Consider the following 26,746-nt stretch of genomic DNA (forward strand, 5'->3'; position numbering starts at 1 on the left):
CCAGTTTATATCATGTTATTTTTTCGAAAACTTGTTAGATGATTTATAATTCGCGTCGGATAGAATTCTATTTATAATTTTATCTATATATGTTACATGGATGTTTTAGTTTTTCAAATGCTCTTTATATTATGCATCATATAAAGTTATAAATAAAACGTCAATCTAAAATGAGATTAAGTTTATGAGCTTAAAGTCTTAGAATTTATAGATAATAATGAGAAGATATTCACGGAAAATTTCTCTTCGATCGCGATCTTCCTCCACAAATAGATTACGCAGATATCCATGCACATTCGGGTTACGTGAATACAAATAGCGTGCAGCACAGCGAGTGTCGCGTAAACTTATTAGCGACTGGTTGCGATAAACGTGTAATCGCGATAATTTATTTTAGCAGGAGAAAAACAAGCCGTGCAAAGTGAAAATTAAAATATCGCGATGTTTTTCGTCGATCGGCCGGTTCTGCAAATTTATTGGACTTCTTGCGACGCGCAGACCGGCACGGCCGGGGACCGGTCCAATAACAATATTAACGTCGGCTCGACCGGCGGCGAACGCGAGCTTATACGGAACACACCACTTACGGGAACAACACTAGTTCCACACTCGCGGTGTAAGCAGTTAACCGTGTAATGTCAACGCCCACCGAGAGAGCCCGACTGATTTTGGAATGCGTAATGCTGCGTAACGCGCGTTCGCTCGCGTTCGCGGATCCACTCGCCGCGAAAAGCCATCGCGGAAAAACATCAAACCGATAATTAACACGTAATCATGCCGTAAGGTGGAAAGCAATTTGTATACGCACGAACGGTGACAGCGTACCGTTAGCGCAGTAGATCTGTCCGCTTAATCGTCTGTAACCAAATCGGAAGCGAGAGGCGGCGATCGTAGCCACTTGATCGACGACGCGTACAGGATGATTCTCAAAGGAACACTTTGTACACGCCGTGACTTCTTCTTCTTCTGCTCCTCAGAATGGTTTCCAACTCACGTACACAGGTCTCACAGTATCAGACTTATCTTTGGGTCAAATAACAGCGAAATTGTCTTTTTAGGAAGAAGGGAAGCTGCACTTCTTATAATAAACGCTATTTCTTCTAACTTCTATAGCAAACGATCCACTGTGATTTCGAAGCAATGAAGTTCGAAATCGTAGAGGTTCGTCTCTTCTATTTGTCGACCTGAGGAAAAAACGAGCTCTTTGGAAGAAAGACTGATTCAATTACATCAAATTTAAAACTAAATATTTAAACTGTTCGAGCTAATGAACTAGACTAAACATTTTATAGCAATAGAAGTAGCAAATCATTATTCGTTATTATGTCAGTAATTGAAAAAGGAGGGAAGCGCTCCAATTTGATAAAAGACTTATATCCGTTTCTACCAACTTGGATTAATTTTAACTTACTCCTCATCTTTTTCTTAGAACTAGACTGAAAGAAAAGATTGGCTGAATATGGCATAGTATTTTTAATTGGTTGCAGCAGCTAATTTTTGGTTGCATTAGTCTATTAAAATTCTATACACTGACATTTCGGATAGGCTGATACCTAAAAAAAATTGGCTGCTGTAACCAAAAATTAGCTGCTGCAGCCAGTTAAAAATACTATGCCATATTTTACCGTCTAATTTGCTGGAGCAACCAATCTTTTCTTTCAGTGTAGTTGTACCGAGATTTATTAAAAATAAACTACATTAGTAGAAACGGGCATTAGTCGATCAATGTGTAGTTAGAGTTACATGCCATGACAACGGTATTTACGATTGTGTCCTACGCGAGAGGCCGCCCGCTTCTTGGGTGGCTCCTCAGCTCCCCAGGGGGTGCCTCTCGCCCCCTTAATCTTCTCTCTCTTCCTCGAGAAAACGCCGCGACATGACGTATCTCAATGGTATCATCCGCGCCCGCAGATCGCGTCCTCGCATGCTCTCGATCCTCTCAATCGAGACGAAATTATTTTTAGATACACGACGTTCTAGCGTCAATCTGCGGGTGATCGTCTCATCCAACTTTATAAGAGACGTAATTAACTTTCCTCTCGCTTACGTCGCAGATTATGTAGGGGGAGGAGGAGCCGTTTTATTTCAATGATCCTACCGTCATATCATCATATTCCGTCTGATCATCCATGGAGGGCATCCAGATTTAATCTATCGGCGCGGGAGAAGGGAAAAAAAGGGCCCTCTGATAAATCCAATCAGATCGGCTGTCGACGTGCACGGGGGCTTTTTTCTCATCTTCCAGTTCCAGTCTCGGTGTAAACTAGTTTTGTGAGACGGGTAAAGAGGGAGGAGTGTGCATCCTTCAGTGATCACATAATCGTACGTTCACCTCCTGGGGGCCTTCCACCTTCTCTCTCTCCCTCTTCCTCCTCTTCCTCCTCCTCCTCAAGCTTCTTCTCTCGTTTCTTCATCTTCTTCTTCTTCGCCTTCTTGATCTTCTTCTTCTTCTTCTTCTTCTTCTTCTTCTTCTTCTTCACCTTAGTCATCTTCGTCTTCTTTCCTCCTTTTCCTCTTTCTCTCCCTTTTCGTCGACCTTCGTCGAGTTTCTATCTCGCCATGCCAATCTACTATCGAGCATTCTTCTAAGGTCGATCGAGTCGTCCCTCCCGCTCCGATGTGGCTACCTTACACGATGCTGCTTCGTTCAAAGCGACTCGCGTTTGCACGATGTTGCGGTCGTCGGATTATCTATGTACGTCTCTTTTTCCATCTGCTTATTTGTCCTCGTATAAAAAGCACAAGCGTAGCTCTCGCGTTTCTTCCGAGGCAATCTTCCTGCATATTTGATACTTTGAATTTATAAAGGATGGAAGAATATTTTCATTAAATATACAAAATGATAGAATTTCGTTGATCCTAACGGGGGAGGGGCGTGCCGTTCGTTTCTATCTTTTATTCCCGTTTCTATTCTTTTTTTTTTTTCGAATGCACATAACGGATCATAACTGCAACCGCCGCTCATGCTGCAGCTACGCGCACGTTATCGATGGAATTTCGTGGGACGGTCCGCGTGATTCCTCCGTTCGGAACGAGCATGTAGTAGTAACACAGTTGCTTAATAAACGACGTCGACACGTTCGAATTAGCAATGAATACAGGCTAACGTAATCGTGTATTGCGATGGGACGCGATGTATTCGCAGAATGCGGCCGCGAACTGTCTTATCCGGAATACGAAGTGCGACGAAGTGCGACGGTGATGGTAAGGTCTGTTTTTAACAGATTAGCATTGCATTAATTCTTCCCATTTCTTCCCATTTATAGGACAAAATCTTTTTAATCTTTTTTGTTTTTTTCTCCATGTACACTGTTAGAAATGTTTGTGAATTTACAATACTCTTACGATAAAAATATGCAGTAAATTTACAAACCATGTAACGTTTCGTTGTGACTTCACAATATTTGCAGAGTTACAATAGCAATTTGTTGTGAATTTACAGAATTGATGCGCCGCGCATTAGAAATTTGCATATATATTTTATCACAAAATGTTATTGTAATTTCATAATATAACTGTTTAAATTTACAGCACATTTTTGTTGGATTTTAAATTCTAATACGTCTGGAAGTTTACAATAGAAATTTCTTACAATGTATATAATCTGTATGTATAAAAAAAAATGAAAAGATGTTTCATATGGAGAAAAAATTTAAAAAATGTCCTACACTGAAAGAAAAAATTGGCTGCTGTAGCAATTTAGATAATAAAATGTGGTATAACATTTTTAATTAGCTGCTGCAGTCAATTAAAAATGTTATGCCATATTCAGCTAATCTTTTCTTTCAGTGTAAATAGGACGGTGAAAAGAAATGTTAATTAATATTTAATTGCCAGGTTTCAGATATTATTTTACTTTTAAATGTCGTTTTAATCTAGTAAATCTATACTGAGCGCTAAGCACTTACATGTAAGCATTCACTGATATACCTCGAGAAATTTAGTTCGTTATTTAATATGCCCCGAATGGAAAAAGGTTGAAAAACGCTCCTCTAGAATATCCTTCTTAAAGATAATAAGGCTTTTTTCCTTATTATAGCCATTGAATCGCAGATCGCCATAAAGGAGAAATCGAATGCGAATTTATTTCTTGCTTTCGCTTATACATCAAGATAAATCGGTTTTTTTCGTTATACGCCATCATTCGCGTTCGACAGCATAGACTGCAAAATACACAGAGAATTCCGTTTTTTTTTTATTTATTATCTTACATTAGTTGCAAATGTTGAAGTAACTCAATCTGCATGTGTTGAACATTTCCAACGCAAATAAACTTTATGACAGATTGATTATAAATTTATATTGCCAATTCTCTCTCTCTCTCTCTCTCTCAGGAGTCGAAAAAAAAAGAATACGTTACGCCGATCTGTACTTACATATATCGAATATATGTATCGTGAGGCACACGAAGAAACAGATTTATTCCGATGTGTGGTACGAGGAGGAAAAAAAAAGATTCGTACAATATCTCGTTTCTGACGTAATTCAATATGCATATAGGAAATGGGAGGCCTCGAGGCATTTGCGACGGCCAGCGCGCATAATTTCTAAGTCTCCCGATTCGGATCTGAGGTGTCAAAACGTTCGGTTCGTTCGGCTCTCTTCGTGGCGGATTATACGGCTAACGGCGAGCGAATGCTCGGCTATATTCCGTTCGCGGTTCCGTGAATGGAGGCGAAACACGCGCTTGGCTGGTTCACGTGGGGCCAACGCGGGCCGTTGGCGGGTCCCGACAGGTGCTTATTGATGGAGATAAGGCCGCTGGTTACCGAACGGCGGCGTTGCTTCATCGTGCCACGCCGGGCCGCGCTATGCGATGGATCGTTACGGCAATCTCCGCGATTAAGCAAGAGCAATTATCGATGGTTGTCGCTTAAAACGCGATTAATCGAATTGATTTGGGGGAGTGATCGTGCAAACGCCGCGATCTCGCCGCGGCTCCGCGTTTCTGCTCCGCCTTGAATTCTTTCCAGTTTCGCCCGCCGGTTTTTCGACCGATAATCTCGCCTCCGATATAATTATCGTTGCCGAGCCACTGGCCGGTGGATTGCCACACGCCTTTTAACTCGGAAACCGTGCGCGGGAGGATATGGGGTGAGATCGTGCTACCGATACATCCGCAGAGGGAAAAGGATAGGTAAAGAAAGAGGGAATTTAAAGAGAGAGAGAGAACCAGACTGGATATCGCAAGTTTCTGTTTCTTCTACGATAGCGAGACGAGTGGCGAAAGAGCTCGCTCGCCATTCGAACGAGTGGAACCGTAAGGTTCACTTGATCGCGAAACTATCGCGTGAGGTGTGCATAGTCCGAGTCACTGGAATGCATGGCGCGGGTTACCCGCGCGTTATCCCGGTGCTTTAATGCGCGGTTTCACGCGTAATGGCGCAATGAACTTGTATCAATCCGCACACGCGAGCTTTGCATGAGCTTCGCCGTTACCTCAGGCCAATGCTCAAAAGAGAGCGATATACGTGACAAAATAACAATTATTCCTTTAACATTGTAAACCTTTAGACCCCCGGTTCTGCCAACGATTGTGTTATAGCTCTAACCTCGGTTTTATTTATTCTTTACCTTTTTCTATTTCTAATAATTTAATCATCTTTATTTAAAAAAATATTTAGAATTATTATAGTCCATTTCAAAACGTCTGACAAGCAAGAACTGTTTTATTATACATGATGACACAGTTATTGACTTTGATTTTAATTCAATAGACTATTCTATATAAATTAATAATATATTAGAATAGTCTATTTTATTAGAATAGTATATTTTTGAAGGAAATCTTGATCGAACTGTCGTATATTTTTTATAAAATCGTTCACTGAGCTAGATTGTCGATAACAACTAAGGATTAGTCAAACACTCTTTTATAATTCGGACTTCAAACTTCTGACTAGATACTTTCGATCTGTAACATCTAAATGAAGAAATAAATATGTAAGATTAGCCTAGGGCGATAATTTATATTGTATTATTGTAAATTCGTTGACTTAAGGGGTTATTTAAAAATGTTGTTATGTATTTCACTGAGGAAGATTTTGTAAGTCGAAGTGTTTGGAAAACTTTTTAGCATTGTACTATTTAATTAAAAAACGATTTGTATTTTATAAATAACTATAATGACTCGTTTAAAAAGTCTTGACTTATTAATTATATTGCGTTGCATGTACACGAGTCTATTTTTCTATGTAGAATTATTATAATCGACTATTGTTTACCGCCTCGAATTCCAAAATCCCTTGACTGGTATCAGGTATAAATTTTGATTAAAAAGTGAGGAGTCCTACAATCTAATTAATTTAATTTATTGTTATCATTTTTATCTGTTTTTCTAAAATCATTTAAACGGAGATTAAAGTCAGTCTTACATTGTGAAATAAAGTCTTAATCTTATCACGCAAATGCATAAAAAACGCTTCATCTCCCTTTTAGTGAATGATGATACTTAAACATTACGCGAGAAAAAGTATTGTTATTTAATAGGTGCATTAGATTACAAACAATTATGTCGCTAAAAATTGTAAACAGGGAAAACTTTCTTAAGGCTAATCTACAATGTGTTCTTTGCTTTCTGCTTCTTACTTTCTATCGCTTTCTATCTCTTGCCTTTTTTCCTCTTATCCCGTTTCTTCATTTGCTCGAAATAAAAGTTAAGAAACTTCGAAAGAAACGAGAAACGTGATATCGTTACGATAAAACTCAAATAGGGAAAAAAGACAAAAGGTGTAAAGAGTAAGAAACAGAAAGCAAAGAGCACATTGTACATTAACCTTTGTGCCCCGTGATAAAACTGTATCCGAGCCGCTCAATTATAACTCATAGCCATGTGTCACGAGGCCGCATACTTCCGTTAAGAGTTAATTAATTTACGAATGCATGAGGAATTACATAAGCCGTAAGGTTGCGCTGCAGATCGGAAGGGTTACGACGAAAGAGATATATAACCGTTTGACAAAGACAAGACAGGAACGCTATCGCCGCATGCGCGCAGCGAGCATAACCGCGCGTTTGCTACAACAGATCGATCATCGTGACATACCGTCGGGGCAGGGCATCGCTCGTGTTCGTAGCTCTTCGAGGGATTTTCGGGCGAGAGGGGGAGGGGGGAGGGGGGGGACCTCCTACGACGAAATCGCATCCCACGACATTCATCTCAACAAGGAGCAAGGGTGGAAAGTTTAACAAGGAATTCTCTCAAACAAGAAAAAGAGAGGAGCAGAAGTGCATTTTTTTTTTTAAATTATGTGACACAAGCTCAAAATGTCCAATCCTAACATGTTAATTTCATAATTATCACACACAATATGCTGATTTTTTTATACAAAAAATGAATTACGTACGGAAATTATTACAATAGTTAAATATTAAGGGTATAATATACGCGGTATAATATATCGCTTATCTATTATTCCAACAATGACGCAACTCAAGAAAACAAAGTTTTGCAGAAAATAAATTTGAATGTCTCGAACCATTAAAATTTTGTAATATTAATTGGAAATGCAATTTCGATTAATCTTAACTAATCCTAAAAAAAAAAAAGAAAATTTTTAAGTATTTTCTTTTTTCTTTGTTTTCAATCTTTTTCTGTAAACTCAATTTCAAAATAACTATTTTTTATTATGTTGTTATAGCAAATGAACGACATATCATATATATGTATAAGCATATAATAGCCCGTAAAAATCCAGGCATTCTTTAATTCGTACGACCCGTTATCGAACACCACCGGGGGACGGGTGTTACTCTCGAACAGGCGAGGAAGCGGGATAACACGGCAAACGGGGATACGTTATCAGCGTATACGTATAGAAAGTACGCAAAGTTATTGCGCAGCCAAGTAGTTAAGCTATGCTCTAAATCGTGGTATTTGAGACCGGTGGGTCCATCGAAGCGGCTCGGCTCCTGGCACGGCTCTCGAGTCTCGAATCTCGCGTGGTCTCTCGCGGATACCCGTCGTGGTATCCCCGTTGCCGCGTTGCCGTTGCGCTGTGCCTTGCGAGCCAGCTACTCCAATCGAGACGCGCCGCTTTTCGCTTACAATCGCGGGAGGAGGAGCGCAAGTAGGTGGAGAAAGAGTTGTGAAACCGAGCGTAGAACTTCTACGCGAGCGTAGGTTGTTGCCGCGACGACTCGTTAGGTCGGCGGAGAAGCGACCGAGTCGCCACGAAAGTTATTGCCGCAGTTAACTCCATAACCAGGCGAGTTCGGCGTTGTGTCGCGCATTGCATGCCAATGTTACCGCGATAACGAGCTCGCGTGGCGTAAAATTCCTCTCGCGGATCCGAATCGTTCTCCGATCAGTCCGTTCGAAATGAAATAATCTAAGGAACATGAGAAGTGTTTCCTGAATTTCTTCCTCCTGGATTGGTCGAATTATTAGGTGTTGGAATTAATTCGTAGCGTTTTACAAGTGATGGGAAGTACTTTCATTAATGTATTTTTTAATGCTCATGTGAAATAAATAACATTCTTTCATTAAAAACGCTACGAATTAATTCCAACACCTAATATATGTATTGATGTGCTTTTTCTTGGGTTATTTCGCTTTAAAAGCTCGCTGCTATTGAAATTCAAGTGATTTTTAGATATTTACCGAATCAAACACTACACTTTTAGTGTTTCAACTCTTGAAAGAATGCAAGGAGAATGCGTCGAGTTTTTATCAGTTAAAAAAGGAGAGAGTAAGAAATCGATATTTAATTAGCGGTCTGAAACAAAGTCTCATCAAGCGCTCGACTATTTACAAAAATATTATTTGATCTCTAAAACTTTTATGCTCGTTTCTACCAATGTAGATTAATTTAAATCTCTCAGCTCAACTTATTCTTCATCTTTTTCTAATCTTTAGAAGTAAGAGTTTAAAGCCTATAACGGTCGAAGCTGGATGCTTAAATAATTTTTATGTGAATTTATACACTAAATATGTAGTCATTTAAAGTCTGCGCGCCGAATTGATTTTTCGAACTTATAAACGCAATTAAACTACTTATAGTAATATTACAAATTAAATTGATAAGCAATTTTATAATTTGATGCTCAATCAGGCATTCCATTAAAAAGATATAAATATGTTGAAAAACTGTGAATAAATTTATATAGCCGTTATAAACTTTTAAATTCTTACTTGTTGTATATTCACATTCTTAATAAATCGTCTATTATCGCTAATCTTTAGAATTAGGAAGAGTGAGTTGAATCGAGATGTTAAAGTTAATCAATATTGATAAAAAATGGACATTAAAGTGAACGTCTAAAGAGTGAAATTTCACTCTTAAGTATTAAAGTAAAAATTGAGCCACTCTTTTTCCGAAGACTGGCTCAATTTTCACTCTTTAAAGTGAGATTCCACTCCAAAGAATCTAAAGAGTACGAAAATCAATTGTGTACAGAGAATAATTTGAACGAGAGAAAGAGAGAAGCGAAACCCGAGATCTCTGGCAACAAAGTCGTACCACCAAGTTATTGCCGCAGTTAACTCGATAACCGACCAACTCGCGATCGTCCTACCTCGACAGGATTAAGAGCGCGTGAGGTCGGGATCGCCGAGAGGTCTGTATTCTAGAAGGAGTTTGAAGTTTATCGCCGTCTTCGTAATGACTGTACTTGGCGTTTCATGAACTCGCACCGCGTGTGGCGGAAGTATCTAAAATCGAATACCTCATTTGAAACCAGTTTCGCCAAGGAAGAATCGATCCTAAGCTCATCGAAGAATTTGAAGATGGCAGGTAGCCGTCTTTCGCGTGTCATTCTTAATTCCGACTTCCATGTTCTTACATTTGCTCTTTTCCGCGTACCGCGCGTCACAATCCGTTGAAAAACGGATCTCCGCTTCATCCCTCGGAATTTTTGCCGCGCAATTTTTGTCCTCGTGGATAACAGCATAATACGACGAAGAAAGACATCAGTACACTTCCCGTCGTAGTTTGAAGACCGATAACGCATGTAAGGCAACGATAATTAAACGAGTTTTTGTCAGGAGATAATAACACAAAATCATGCTGACGATAGCCATCATGGCTATTAAGAACGACGAGCTCATGAAAAAAAAATTTGCTTTTTCATTAAAACAGTATCCCGTAAAACAATGGCAGGGTTGCGTTTCTTGCTATCGGGGAATTATCCGGAGAAAAAAATAGCGGGACGCGGACAGCCGCCGGGGGTGCACACGTTATTTTGCGAGAGGGTGTCACGGATGGGGAAATAAACATGTAACGTCACGATCGATCCGCAGATTAAAACGTCCAAAAAGTATTTAATTAAAAACATTTCATTATTCTGTAGCCGCGGTCTTTGTTACTATGTTTTTTACATGAGAGACAAAGGAGAGATAAAGCAATTTTTTAAATATATTTAGATCAATTGGATGCACTCAGTACGTATTGATGCACATCAAAGCCGTCGTTTACACAAACTGAAAAAATGTGTATTTAATGTAAATATAAAAGCGGATTAAATTGAACATGAAATTCTCAATAAATTTTATTGTGCTGTAAAATCTGTATTATATGCAAATATGTATATATATTTAATTATGAAATGCAGATTTTACAGCACAATAAAATATATAAGAATAATTAAATGTATGAGAAATATTTGTATTTCACTTTTACACAGATAAAATCGCGTTCAACGGCTTTAGTATGCGTTAGTACGCTAATAGTTCGAAATCCAGTCGGGGGGAGAGAGTTCGGTGTAGATTGCAACTTACCAGCGGTGTTCCTGTGCACGCGTCGAAGTCTCTAGGAACGTTCCCTTCTCGGCGAAGGTGGCGCGAGGTCCATTCTTGTTCGCGTGTGCCTCTACTTCTTCGGAACAATGTTGTGCTTTATTCTTTCACGTGTCACTCTTGTTTCTCCAGCATCTCGCTTGCGAATTCTTAATACCTATCTGCAGCCGTTTGCGCGCGAATTCTCTTTATACAAACTTCTCGCACAATCTTTCTAATATCAAATTTAAATCCCTCTCTCGTTGAAGAATTTCTTCTGTTTGGCTGGATGAATAATCGGATACTTAAAATTTTTTTTCGATGATTTATAAAAAAAAAAAATAAAGCTGCCAAAAGATACTTGGAAAATTAAATTTCGATTCGGAGCTTTACAACTCAATTTTCCGCTCGTCTGTTTGAGCATACAAGGTGATTGCGAGACAACCTTTCTCTCACGTTCTAACTCGCAGGAAGTTAGGAAATCCTTCCTTTTTATCGATCACTCTTTCTCTTTCTCTCTGTGTGGAGAAAATTTCTTGTCTAAGTAGCGGTTCGATGAAAACACGAGTAGAGACGCAACGCTTCCTTCCAGCGCGCGCGCAGCGTAAAGTCATTCATCTTTTAATATCCATCTAGCGGAAGTGATGGGACCAGGTCGTGCGAATTCACATTCGTAAGATCTCATTTCGCGCGTACTCACTTATTCGAGGAAATTACGCGCGATTATATTGAGAAGAGAGACCGGGGATAATGTTAAAACGGCTAACTGTGTTTCGCCGGAGAATTCGAAAAATCATCGCACCGAGATCATTGATCCTTGATCTTTGTAACGACGCGAGGCCTCCGGGATCCTCGTTTGCCGGAATGATTTTTTGCCTTTCCGCTCGATCGATCCCGACCGGCGCGGCGCGGCGCGGCGCGGTGATCACAGCCGACTCCCACTTCCTCGATCACTCCGTCGAGTAACCCCGCGGCGTAATCCAACTCGGCACGCACATCCAAACTCACTACGTAGGATCGCGATCATATCACGTAGCGGCGATACGCGCTCGCGATTCCACCAGAAATATCCCGCAATAATCCACCGATGTTCGAGAAATCTTTTATCATGTGACTCATTCGCGGCAAACTCGTCCCCGACGAACCACGCCTCGCTGAGGCGAGCCAGGATGAGCCGCGACATATTTTTCATCGGCCACAAAGTCCTGCCAGAGTCCTGTTTAATGTCAAGATCGTCGATTTTCCATCTAAATACACCGTTTGATAACCTCCAATACTGTTCAATATTACATCAGTTACATTTGCCTTTCTTTCTTTAAAGATCCGTCTGCTTTACACACTTTCAGAGTTCAGAAGTTAAATTCATCTCACACAAGATATGAAATATTAACGTATCCTGTTTGCGCGGAAGACGATAATAAATTACGGGAAGCACCGACTTTTAAATGAACGCGAAAGAAAGTTGAGACTTTGATCTAATCTTGTAATCTTCTTGCGGGAGAAGGGAAGGGAATTTCTTCATTGTGCCTTTAGTTATTAAATTGTCGTCTTCAACGTCGATAACTTGACTATCAAGGTAATGACATGGTAATAATCTATAGTAAATTTGATTAAACGGTAAATTGCACTGTCAATCGACACTTCTGGATAGAATATTTGTATATACGTCTATGTCTTGTTATCAATATTTCGATACTTCATTTTTAATTTGATGAAGACTATCAGTTAACTACCTGTAAGGGACTGATTGATCATTGATCAGGAATCACAGAGCGGGAATCAGGGATCAAGATCGAAAATGTGAGGATCGACGCGAAATAACGATCATCGAATCGTATCGATCCTGTTTCAAGATCCAAGGAAGAAGAAAACTCATTTCATGTTTTCTTTCCACCGTCCCGTTACAACCACTAGCAACTCGAATATCCTGGATTATTCTCGATGAGTATATTCTTCGAGAGTTGGTTTCAATTATTCGGTCGGCCGACTCAGGATTAGCGAAACGAGAGAACAACGATCGGCCGGATGTCGATCCAAAGTCGGCGCGAGCGCGAATCATTATCTTCCTCTCGTCTCTCCCACCATTCCCCCCAAAAAAGTAAAAAATCGGCAGAATCGCGACGAGTCCTGCCCTAGGATAACTTGACACTCCAGCTCGTCCAAGCATCAGCGAGCGACTGAGGGCTGCAGACAGCGGGCCCAGAAACGGGGCCCGCCACGCCACGGCCCCGGCTCACGAGCCCCCCTCGCCGTGTCTTTCAGGACCAGTTCGGTCGCTTCGTCGCTGCCTGCGAGGGAAGGATGCTGTGCACCGGAGGACTCCCCACCCGCGGGAAACCTATGTCCTACGTCCTACGTCGTGCATTCCGCGTCCTGCGCGGCCTGCGCCCCGTCGAAGCCGACCGAGGGCCTTCCCCACCTGATCTTGGCGCACGCATTTCGCGCCCTCGATCAAGACGCACGGGAAGATCGCTCTCGTGTTTTCCGGTGCGTCACGAGCTTTTGTCCATCCATTAGGAATACAATACACATTCTACTGTTGTGCGTATTTTCTAAAAACTTTTAGAGTAAAATTTCACTCTTAAAAAATTCACTCTGATTCAAGGGTCACTCTGATTCAAGGGTCAACTGACTCAATTTTCACTCTTTCAAGTGAAATTCCACTCTAAAGAACTTAGGGAGTAGAAATATCTTGTATTTTATATGCAAGAATATATAATATTAAAATTATTTTAGTCTAAAAAGTTAGTCGAAAATTTAAACGCAGAATTTTAATAAAACCTATACATTACCTATATTCACAGAAGACAATTTTGAGAGAAATAAAAATCGTGATGATCACTTGTTATCCTTAAATGTTTTACTAATTTAAAATTTAAGATAATAGAAAATTCACATTAATTTTGTTATATTAAAATAATTTGCAAACTGCTTTTTGACTAATTGATTTGATTAATATTAAAATTTAATGCCAAATACTTTGATATCTGTTTTCCTTAAATAAATATTCAAAAATATGCAAATCAACAATATGTATTGAATTAACATTATTAAATAATTCAAATAAATGTTTCATATATCTTTTTCTAAGCAATTAATAAAAATATTATTAAATTAAACAAAAAAATAAAAAAGTAATTAATGCTTACAGATATAGTCATCAGAATCATTTTCTATATACTTGTAGATTTTTTAATTAATTTTTTTATTAGCAATTTTCTCCTGCAGAAATAAAATTATATAAAACAACTGTGTGTTCTTGTCTCTATAATTAATAAAGCGTAACCTGATATTTTAACTAATTTATATTACGCTATAATGCATGTAATTGCTCCAATAATATATTCATCTCGTGAATCAATGGCAAGTTCATTAATTAATTAGTCATTCTCCGAATGGAATGAGTTCGTAAATAAGGGTAACCAGCGAACAAGGCATAATAATTCGTTTATGGTGAAGCTATGGATTCGCTAACTCGTTTGTCCCCTTCCTTTGCGGCAGTTTGTGCTGCCAATAGCGTCATGTGCCCCCTGATGGCCCACCTGGCCCAACCTCTTCGCATCCGACGGGAGCCAATCGCGTGTCTAACGTACGATCTAATGCTACGCTCGTAACGGGTGTCGAAAGTGGAGGGAGTTCGTCGCGCTTACAAGTCGCTTGGCTCCGAGCGATTTTAGATCGTCGCGCTGCGTCGCGCGATCGTACTTGGCCGGCGCGGCGGTGCTATCATTTATATCATCACGAAATCCCGTTTTAAAATTAAAATTCCTTTTTGAACGCTTGGGATATCCAAGAGAAACGAGATCTCGACTTTCTAAGCCTTTCACGAGAGCAATAAAATCGATCAAACCAGATGAGCAAACAAGTTTTTCAAAGAACAGGAACTGCCCACGTCCTTTATTCATATTTAATAAGATATTTACATAATACAAAAACGCGTCTCGATATTTTAGAGACTTTTTTCTTCTTTAAAATTCTGGAAATTTTATACTACATATTATATAATTTTGAAATTAATTAAATATATTACTTTTGCAAATAGTAACAATAAATCTTCTCATCCCTGTAACGTAAACATGCGCGTGAGAGTTTATTTAATACCTTGCAAATTAAAATTTTATAAGACGCGAGCGCACAGGAGCGTTCTCTTTTCTTTTCTTTTTTAAACGTGTGTATATATGAGATTGGTCCAGCTACGGGAATCAGGTTCGGTAACTTGTCCCATCCATTACTAACCCGGACAGCCAGATGTTCGCAGGGGGTACAATGGTCGGTATAAGGTATTACCCCTTCGTGCATAATGCCTCCAGCAGAAATTATCCAACGGCACCCTCCGCACTCGGCCGCTCTCGGACATAGAAAATTTTGGATTTTACGTCTGGTAGGATCTTTTCTCCTTCTGTGCGATGCAGTCTCCCGCCTGTTACAAAAGCGCGAAAACTGCTTCCCCCGGACGATCCACTACTTGAACGCGAAGCAAAGCGTGCTGTAAATGGGAAACTCCGTCGAATCTCTCCCCTCCCCCCCCCCCGCCGATGGATGGTGGGAAGAATCAATTTTGTCTCTTCAATCTCGTTGCTTGATTTCTTTAAATAGCTCGTGCAGCTATTTTATACGAATGTTCCAAGTTTTGCGAACGTTTGCAAATTAAATGTCGAAGTTAATTCCAATGTGTTGAACTTGGTGGAGCGTTTGCTTAAGCGTTTACGATAAAAATGCTGTTTATAGATCGAGAGCGGCATACAGCTCAACTATCGCAGCTCTTTCTCTCTCGTTCTTCAAATTTATTGTCTCTCATTTCAAGGAGCATCCCCTGCAGGAGACAGAGTTTTGCCGCAGGTGGTACGGCCCACGAACGGAGCGGCGCGTATGCGTGGCGTTTTCGCATCTCATAATGTCGTCGCTGACCGGTTCGGGCCCCACCGTGTTCTCCACCGATTCACCGTGGGAATAAAGCTTTCAATTAGCTGCGACGGTCACGGGCTAACGATTGAGCGGCGATCGATCGATCACACTGATGTGCTGGAGAATTAGTCTTCGACCTTCGAATAAATCCGGGAAATGTAACGCGTTTTTCTACCCGGGATGCTGAAGAGCACATAGGAATTTTTTCATGAAATTTAAAATATCTGCAGACTGCAATTCAGTTTGCGAGATCCTAATGCTTTATTCAACGAGAAAACTTTTCACGAGATATTTGATCGAGAATGTATTAACTGTTCCGTTTTTCCCATGTTAAAGATTTAAGGAAAAAAATCTGCGCTCGAATTTTCCCACGCGAATCATGAATAGTTGTGTATGCGTGTACATATATATATACATATATATATATATATATATATATATATATATATCTTATTTCGTATATATGTCACAGTCAAAGTATTAATTTTAATAAATGTATATACTGACTGCAGCAGACTAAGTGTATACATTTACCAAGTTAACACTTGAATTGTGACATATACACCCGGGAAAAAATGTTATATACATATATGTACATATTTTATATATAATTATATATAATTGTATATAAAATACGTCAATGTTTTATATAATTATATATAATTTTACGTAATTTTATATAATTATACATAATTATATACAGAACATTTTTTCTTGGGCATATATACAATTTTTATGTTTTATCAAGATTATTCCACGGAAATGGCCTCTGTTAGCTACCAAAGAGTCTACCAACGAAGATCCTGAACAATACAATGCGCAGAAATTTCGGCATCCAAACTGTATGAAAATCAAAGCGTGTACATCGATATCGAAACAGATCTATTTGGGGGATAGATTTTTACCCTCTCGACGTGGTTATAATTTCGATATGGCTCATTATCTGTTAATGAAGGAGAAACCAACAGAGAAAACGAATATAATAGACGTTTGTAAAGAGGTACGAATGTACAAAACAATATCCATTTATGTTTCCAATTGCGTAACCGTATTTTGATTCTTTTAAAAAAACAGGTTGATTCGCTGGATACTACATACCGACGTAAAGCTTTGCGTGCGATAATGTTAGAACAGGTTTTAATACCAGGTAATGTTTGATTATAGTAAAATGTGTATATCCAATTAATTATATAATTGTTCTAATTAATGAAACTAATTAATACAAAAGTATACATTCGCCTAGAATACTTCTTCTGTTTACTGTTTTGTATCTTGTAATTTCTAGATAAAAAGAATTCTAAACTTTAGGCGATCAACAATTCACATCAGATTTCAGAATAGAATTTTGTTTATAATTCTTTATGCTATGTATTTTGATACACGAGTGTAAACTTGAATATATATTTTATATAATATCCTGAAAAAGCGAATTATAGATTGTTTGACATTATCTAAAGAAGGACTAGTTGCTTAGGATTTTTTATTTTCGTCTTTTAAACATATGATAAACTAATAATAAAATCGAAAAATATGCTTCTCGATAGAATTAGATCAAGACAAGATTTTACGGTTTAGCAGCTCGATGGTGCGACGAGCTCGGAATCCGCCGCGTTCGGAATATGAAAAGAAAGATGGTTGGAAATGTATACCCCGCAAGAAGATCCTGATAGGAAGTGCGGAAAAGATGTTGTCTGTGCCCGAAAATGTAGTCCCTTTGCAAGGTACGTCGCAATTGGTTCAAAGTAATTCAGATTTACTTGTTAAATCCGTATCTCTCAGATGACTTCTAATATTAAAGGGAATATGGCGATGGATTGGAGCTGCAATAACATGTTGGCTATGTCCAATAATGATCACCTGATTATATATAATAATGACGGTGAAAAGGTATTATCCAGTGTCATCCGATGTGAGTCGGTAACTTATGATATCAATAAAATTACCGACATTAAATGGGCCAGTGACGGTGAGTGTATCAAAAAGGATAGGAAACAGCGTTACATGTAACATGTTACTTGTTATCCTTGAATACAAAGCGTGACACGTGTCGCACAAATAATGATTGTTTCGAATAATTTGATACCGGCAAGTCTACGCGATAATTACAATATTCTTTTTATAAGTTACATATTTCTTATATCACGTTTTAACGTTGAAAAAAAAGTTTAGCAGGTGTAACAGCAAAAGTGATGTTTTGTTGCATCATTAAGGTCTGTTGAGAGACAAGTAGAAAATAATTATACAACATATCCAATTTTAATCTAGATAATAAGCATAAATTGTCCATGTAATTTTAGGCAATAAATTGATAATGTCTATCTTAATTTTAAAAAACTACACCTCGGCGCTCGTGATGTACGATTTAAAAAAGCAAAAAATCTTGTGGGATGTCATATGTAAATGTCAAGTGGAGGAAAAAGGCTGTACTATTCGTTGCGTTTGCTGGTCAGCTTATGATCGTCAGATCGTCACGTAAATATCGATTTTAGGATTAAAAATTATGACACACGAAAAAAAATAAGGCAATAAGACGTAAGCAGTAAGTGAATCGATCAATCGTAATAGAGATGTAAGATAATAACGTAAACAGTAGCAAATCTAAAGCTCATTCTATAATTGTATAGACACGTATAAATTGTAAGTGATTGTAATTAAAAGAATTGACTACATAGTTATATGAAGATAATATTATAGATCCATAAAATATTAATTTACTTACTGCTTAAATTTTTTTGTGCGCTATAGTATCTTAATTCTTCGAAAATTCTTTGCGGTAATAGAGTATATATATATTAGATTAAAAAAATACATTTTTTTTATCTTAATTTCATAACTTAAATCCATTTATATATACTATATATACTCGTATATATAAAAATCGTAAGGTCATAATATGCTTATTTAGACATTATGATTTGTAAATCGGATAATCGGAAATATAAACAAACAAAACCGTATTATAATAGACTATAATAATACAATGTAAGTAAAAAAATTATAAATGAAAAATTTATAATATTACATTCACAGCGGATGCGCCGGCAAAATATCAATATTTGACCCTGACACGGGTATATTGCTGCACACCAGGCTCGAGCTTACGAAAGCCGAGATCCTGAATCTGAGTTTTTCGCCAAATTACAAGTATCTTGTATCGACCGGAGAAGACAAAATCGTCCGATTATTTTCCTGGTCGGAATTGACTCCTTGTTTCAATATCAGATTCTTTAAACCTGTAAAGGTAAGCCGGTAAAACGCTGTTCAATAATCTCATCATAATCTTCATCAAGCTAAAGAGATTTACTCATTCAATACTTTACGAAAGTAGTATTCATATTTTATGATCGGTACACAGTTTAATAAATGTCAAACTCGAATTTTATTTCACGAATCTATAATTATTCAATAATTAATAAGAATATTATAATTGCGAGTGCAACACGGAAAAAATAATTTTGCTAGAGTATCTAAAAATTTAGTTAGATACAGACTTGAAAATTTTGATGGACTATCAAGGTTCTTATGTAGAATTCTCAAACATAATGTACAATGCTGCAGAAAGTTTTGACATTCTAACAGCCAGTTTTAGTGCTCTATAATTATTTTATAATCTAACACAATTTATTTTCAGAGCTGTATCCAGCTAAATTTTTAGACACTTCAGCAAAACCATTCTTTCCGTGCAAGCAAAAAAATGATGCTTCAAATAATTTTCTGTTAAAATAAATTCAAGAATCTGCCTACTTTAAATGTTGCTCGTAAAAGCGTTATTAATTTTTATTTTACGGCAACTGCCGATACTGTTATAACAAATCCCATTTTTTCAACGATAAGTGGAATGTAAAAATGTTCATATTCGACAGGCGGTCGCTTGGCACCCGCAAGTACCCGACTTGCTTTGTATAGGTGGAAGGAAGAACGGATCGCTATCATTATGGAATGTCAACAAGTGTGCGATGACAGCCTTTGTGCGCGCCAAGTTCAATGGTCGCGTGGAAAATCTCACCTGGAATAAATTAAGTGGTGAGTTGGTCGTACATTGGACTTACAAGGAAGAGGACAACATATACACCATTGTCGCAGTGCTCGCCAGTTTTAATCGGATTGTCGACGTGTTGCCATTGGATAAAGAAACGCGGCTCTGCTTCTTGAAGTTCAATGCCGCACACGAGCAACTGAGTACGTTAATCCTATCTTTTTTTCTTTATTTTTTTTTTTTAATAATTTAGTTTATAGAAGTCCACAAAGATCGTAATACATATTAATAAATTGCCGTTTGCGTAAAAGTTTTCGAGAAGTGTTCGACTTTAATATTTTTCAGAGGATATTATTTCCTTATTATAAATATAAATCGGATTCTTTTTCACATGGAAAAAAGGTATACTTTATTATTAAAAGTAAATAATAATTTGTTTAAAAATTAAAATCGATAAAAATTTGTTGTATTGTATTTTGAGATGCAATTAATAAGAAAATCAAGACCAAAAAATATGCAGACGTTATTATAATTAATTAAAATATTATATAAAATATTATATAAAAATATTATATAAAAGTATTATATAAAAAAAAATTAATTTATTGAATACTTTAATTTAGATTGAAATCTTCTTTAATAGTAGATAACCAATTAAATTAAAGCCATAAAACTCTTGAAAGTCGCTTTTATATAACGTCAGGCAACATAATAAATCTTGAACTCACAATTTATTTTTTAGAAATGATTACTTCTTAAGTATTACTTTAATATTTTAAAAATCTTGAAATCCTGAGGATTTCCTTGGATACTTGGTACTTTCTAAGATTTAAATTTATCCGCAATTTTGCTATCTTGAGTCACGTAGTATTCTATTTTTGTTTATATATTCAGAGTTCTTTGAATATCCGTGCTATTTGGTATCTTCTCGCCGCATGGCTCGCATCTTTATTTTTGTGCCCTTGAGTTTTCTGTTTCATTTCTTTTGGCTCGGAATGTCGTGACTTGCGACATGATTTTCAATAAATTTTATTAGTAACGCACAGGTTGTTATAAATATTCATTATTTTTTGAGTGATACAGCAATGGGTCACAATGGTAAGTGCAATTTTTTTTATAATTTTTCTCAATTTCTCTTTCTTTTTCGTCTAATTGTGTGTTTTTCAAAACACGTTGCTTCTTGCCCAATACATTATAGATGGACAATTTTATTATTTGATTTATCAAGCGTTTATACATCGAATATTTGTCACTCAGGTTTTCTTTTGCGTTGAAAAGTTCAACATTAAACTGGCATTAAAATTTAAATTTGCTTGCACTGGTTTGATAACATCATAAAAATTGAGAGAACGGAATTTTTATCTTGCTCGACTTGTTTTATAGAAGCGATTTCTAAAACTTTGGCTTTAATGTTATAATTTGTTTCGCATTGGATAGATTCCAATTTTAATCAAAACTAATAAATTAATATAAATTAACTAAGTATTTCGCATACTGTTATACCTTATTTGTGCATTGTTTCTTATCATTCTTGTTGATTTAAATATTATGTATGTATGACTATTATTAATTTTAATATTATTTATCAAAATTATTATTATTATTAAAAATAATATAACCTGATTATTCCTGTCTATGTCACAAAAATACGAATTTATTAATATTATAATATTTGTTAACAATTTTCTAACAGAAATTCAAAATCTTTCTTTGTTCTTGTGAGTCTGTTGACTTTTCGCGCGTTCGATCAATTCCATCTCGTAAACAAACATAGAAGCTTTTCTAAACAATGAGAGAGAAAAGATGAAATGAAAATTTGTTTACGTACAGAGTTCGTTATAGCATATCACTTTACATACAATTTCTGAAATTATCTAAAATTTTGCTATTATTATTCAGTTACTATAAAACTATTTTTCTATTCCCAAAACATTAGTTTTTTTAAATTCAAATTTTAAAAAAATTGACTAATTATATCACGTACAATTATGAATAATTAAATTTTTTAAACAAATTCATTTATGTGACGTTAAAAAGAGCGAAGAAAGATGAATGACATAGACAGATCAAAATAAGAAATAATGTTTTTATTTTTAATTTAAATTATATATTTTTTTTGTTTAATTTAAATTATATATTTAAAGATATAAGATGTAAAACAGTTTATTTAATATTGTCATTCGAAATGCATACAGTTTTTCCTTTCAAAAACACTTCTCTTTAAATGTACTCAAGTTAGATGTTTGTTACAGTAACATTTTGCAGCAATATGAATGTCTACTCAATATGGAATTTTTTTGGCCACGAGACATCATCTCGAAGACGACACATGTCTCACGACAGTTCTATACATCGGAAACAAGGAGTCATGGTCCGTAATCCGATTCGATAATTACTTATTTATTTCAAAAACTTTGGACGATCTCGCGATAATTCGTGATATGTATCATGAATAGAACGTTTATCATTGATATCGATACGTACGATGATAGATCCACATTGGTAATTCTGAGTTTATACTATCAAATATTAACGTCTTCATCAAATTCCTCGAGTATAACAGACTTGCAGACGTCTTTCGTATTGACATTATTAATCTCACATCTAATAGTAGTTGCTCTGTTATCCACATATATGTCAATCTCATTATAATTATACTTGTATCCCATATTTGAATACCATATGATATAACTAAATCGAAAGATGAAGAAGATTGTGATTTTTGATTGGTTCAATTATATTGATTCTGGGTTCGTGATTTTCAATTGATTAATTGTTTAATACGAAGTTGCAGGTTAACTTGTTTCGCAAACAAGTTTCTACTTTATCAGTTATTTTCGAATAATTTTAAGTCAATATCTAATAGTGTTTTCTCTTGGCTGCACTATCGTTCACCAGTGCAACACTCAGACAGTGTAGCGTGTTTCCTTGGCTATAGTATAGTGCAAATTTTATGCACGAAGTACGGTTTTGCTATACGATCTCAAAGAGACGGTGTAGAGCCAGTGTGACATTTAAAATTTGAAAATAGAAGTCAACCGGCAACAGAATTAAACACGATAGCATGAAGTAGTGTACTCCATAGTGTATGTATACTTGTATAGTGCAACACTGATGCAGAACACGCAACTGTGTGTAGTGCGAGGTTACACTCAGTGTATCCCAAGAGAAAACGCTATAAGGATGTTCTTTTGACTTTATCGCAGAGATTCTTCAAATCTTTTAAAGATTCTTCTTTCTTCCAAAATTTATCATATCAAATCCTTATGGCAACAAGAGTATCAAAGGAGATTTCAAGAGATCCTAAAATAATCTCTTAAGGAAATGAGGAGCAAACTTTCAAAAATTTTGTCCAAAATTTTTTTAGTTAGAGATGTCGGAGTGTTTAGTGTTGAGAAACTATTATAAGCTACTGTGAAATGTTCAGAAAGCATTTTTTTAAATTTATATACTGAAAAAATACAGACATTTCAAAGTGCATTACGCTTTTTAATTAAAGACAAACAAAATGCATTTGTTTAACACTTTTAGCAATTTTGTTTAATATTTTTCATTGTTTAGTAATTTTGTTTAATATTTTCAAGTATTTAACAATTTTATTTAATATTCCATATCGTATACTGATTAATATATTGTTATTTTATATATAAACTGCATAGTTTTCTTGTGTGAGTAGTTTCTTTCTTTTTCATTTTCTGGAAATTACAAATTTTGGACAGAACGAATTTTGGAATCTACTTTTCAAATATCTCTGTACATCTTTTTTGTATATCTTATATTATCGAATGATTCTGATAACTGTTATTAAACTTCTCGGCGAGATCACCTTTTCCTCTGTATAATGTACTAACGAATTTTAATGAATTGACATATTTCGTGGCATCATTATGTTTATACAAATACAAATTTTACCAAATTTTATACAAATATTTGTAACGTAATACTTCATAATCTAAAAATATTAATTTTTAAATATATATTGAGAAAATTATTCTTTTAAATATAAATATAAATTTTTAATGTATTTATTTTTTGCTTACATACACAAAGAGATATTGATTCAGAGTTAAAGAAAACGTTAAATTTTATGATGTATCGATATTACACTGGCGAAATAGTAAATCAAAATGTATGTTAGTGAAAATTTATGTGGCGTCACATCAGATATGGTAGGCGCAAAATTACAAACAAGTATCATAGGTCATAAAAGGCTTATTCTTTAGTGATTATCACTGCCGCAATTAATGCATAGTGTAGATAATTGCAATTCGCTAAATCTAATGGCGCTAAAAAGCCATTCAAAAGCGTTAATTTAGCGACGATCGTAAAATGTAATTTCGCACCGCGCTGTGAACAGTCGATTATTTTGCAATAGATCGGCAACAGCCCGCTGTGTAAGGAAGATTCACGTTGATACCCGATATGTCGCTTGGGAAAAAACTGTGCTTAAATAGAATCAGCTTTTCAGATTCCATCAAAATCATTACGTTCAATGAAACGTACAATGATTTAGTCCATAATTAAGTAAAAATTGAAGGAGAGGAACAACGTTGAATATTTTATAGAATTATGTTACATCATACTTGTAATATTTTTATCATGATGTTTTAATTTTATTTCATGCAAGTATCAGATTGTTGCCTTTAACAATGTTGTTAAGACAAAATCTATAATTTCCTGCGTAAAAAACTTTCGCCAAAAATAACGAATAGATTTATATTTGTTTTCATTAACATAATTAAAAATTATGGAAATTGAAAAAGCTTTTGGGTATCGATCTTTCGACGCGGCAGGTTTTATTTAAATTTTCTTTAATCTCATATTCTTATCGTAATTTTTGCTGTTGTTTTTTAATATTAATTTTTTTATTTCTCTTGGTCACACTGTAAGCAATTATCTTATTGTTGTTTGTATTATGTTGTAATCTGTTTAGTTAGAAAATATACTTTATTCTGATTGATTTCGAAGGCAATAGCATATCATTGAAATTTATTAAAGGTTAAATTACAGTTAATTAATTGAATTTGCATTGCGAAACTTGATTCGTTTTCAGAATCTTATAAAAATTTTCCGGTTATGTATACAAAATTTTAGATACTATTGTATCAATTCGATGCTCAATCGTATAATTAAATCTCAGGTATCCTTTAGATATGTTATTGTTAATATTTATTGTAAAAACACGGATATAAAACTTTTTATATATAAATGATATTATAAGCAGAATACAATACCAAAAAAATTTTCTACATATTTATATAATGCTTTAAGAAAATCAAATATCTTTTTAAAGTAGTTACTAGAATCGATTTTTCTTCGGCAAAAGAAATATCGTGAAGCAATGATAATAATAATATATTATTGACAACAAGGTTTCTCACAACTACAGCATTTATTCTTAAGTACATATTTTTGAGGTAATTTTGGAACGAAAATCCTAATACGAAAATGTCGAGATTACAATAATTTTTCGAATTGAGAGGATGGGCGAAAAGGTACAATTTTACTTAGACCCTTTTTCCGGCAATTAGCTTTTTCATATAATATTGATCATAATAGAAAAGATTTATAACAAGTAATTTCTTAAAGGCATTACATAAATTCATTTAATATCCATTTATGTATAATAAAAAAAGTAGCAAGTTATTTTAATTTTTATTAATATCAAGATTTTGTAATTTATTCCGCCGATTCTCTCAATTATAAGCTAACTTTAAATGGTTATAAGTTAAAAACCATTTTACTTTTATAGCCTCTATTATTATTTCTGAATTCTTTTGAACATTCTAAAATTTTAACTACGAAAATATCGAGGCTGTAACATTTTCGAATTACACACTATATTTAACCAATTATAATTCAAGAACTATTATAGCTTCGATATTTTTGTATTAAGATTTTCGTATCAAAATTACTTCAAAAATACGTTCTTAAGAGAAAATGCGGTAATCGTGAAATATCCTGTATATTATTAATGTAATATATATAGTTATTATTAATGTAAATCTATATTATTACCACATGTAAATATATTATTATTAATTATAAAATTATAAGCAATAAAATATAAATTTTTCGTTAATTAATTTTGGAAAAAAATTCATTTTAATGAACTTCTGGATTGAAGTTTATGTAATAATGTTAAACATGGGAAAATTTTGTATTTTCTCCAAAGAAAAATTAAATTAAATTAATAGAATAAAATATACAAATATAAATTATTATTAAATTGTTATAAGAGAGAATTGTCTACTAATTCAAGTTGGACAAAATAAAAATACGTTGTTAAAAAGATATTTTGATTCTTATAATATTATCACTTTATTACTCTGTCTATAATATTATAGTTAATATATAAGAGTTTTATATTTTTATTTTACTTTATTATTTTCATATAATTAAAGTAAAATATATTCTATTTATATTATATATATTAAGTTTGCGAATTACCTTCATATCTTGATATATTGTTAAAAGTTTGTTTGAAAAAATATCCGTAGAAGTGTCAATATTATTGTGCAATAAGTTGAATATTTGTATTATTGTTGCAAACTGTATATTTTAATAATTGTATATATTATTATAATATATTATAATATAATAATAATATAATATAATTAAAGAAAATGATTGTGATATTAAAAAGATAATTTTAATTTTCTTATGTAGTTCAAATTAAAAATCAGAAATTTACTTTTTCGCATTTAATTCTTTTACTATGTTTATATAATACTTTATATTACAAAGAGATCCGTTCTAAAAAGATATTCTCCTCTGTAAACAGCACATGCAAAAAAGGATAATCCGAAAAAATTGGAAAACAACAAAAAATCGTTGTTTTTCATCTGAAATTCTAAATAGAAAGAACAATTTTATGGAAATATCTAAAAAATCAGTTAGTCACAGATCTGAAAAGTTTGGAGATCATCAAAATAATTATATAGAATTCAAATATAGTAATGCTATGAAAAATTTTATATTTTAATAATCAACTTGTGCGTTCTACATAATTATTTTGATAGTTTACCAAAATTATATTCAAATCTGTATTTAAAATTAAATTTTTAGATATTTTATAGCAAAACTTCTCTGTGTACGTCAACTAAAAATTTGTTCTCCAGTTTGACGAATATTCAAATCGTTCATGAATC

The 26,746-nt window shown here is 35.0% G+C and overlaps 1 protein-coding gene across 3 annotated transcripts in view; it reads left to right on the plus strand.

Annotated features, from left to right (window-relative positions):
* Positions 1 to 24,109, plus strand: part of LOC105147703 (protein cortex) — a 45,405-nt gene extending 21,296 nt beyond the window's left edge. For 2 of the 3 annotated variants that reach the window (XM_011058894.2, XM_087415681.1), the window contains 8 exons: positions 16,368 to 16,619; positions 16,694 to 16,766; positions 17,164 to 17,340; positions 17,418 to 17,585; positions 17,917 to 18,091; positions 18,650 to 18,860; positions 19,483 to 19,798; positions 21,848 to 24,109. In XM_011058894.2, the coding sequence (XP_011057196.2) occupies positions 16,368 to 16,619; positions 16,694 to 16,766; positions 17,164 to 17,340; positions 17,418 to 17,585; positions 17,917 to 18,091; positions 18,650 to 18,860; positions 19,483 to 19,798; positions 21,848 to 21,987 (1,512 nt within the window). In that variant the 3' untranslated portion in view covers positions 21,988 to 24,109. The other variant, XR_846333.2, reaches the window with a different exon arrangement.
* The last annotated feature ends 2,637 nt before the right edge of the window (positions 24,110 to 26,746 follow it).

The sequence above is a fragment of the Acromyrmex echinatior genome, chromosome 18 (assembly GCF_024713525.1).
Source record: "Acromyrmex echinatior isolate Ae372 chromosome 18, ASM2471352v2, whole genome shotgun sequence".
NCBI lineage: Eukaryota > Metazoa > Arthropoda > Insecta > Hymenoptera > Formicidae > Acromyrmex > Acromyrmex echinatior.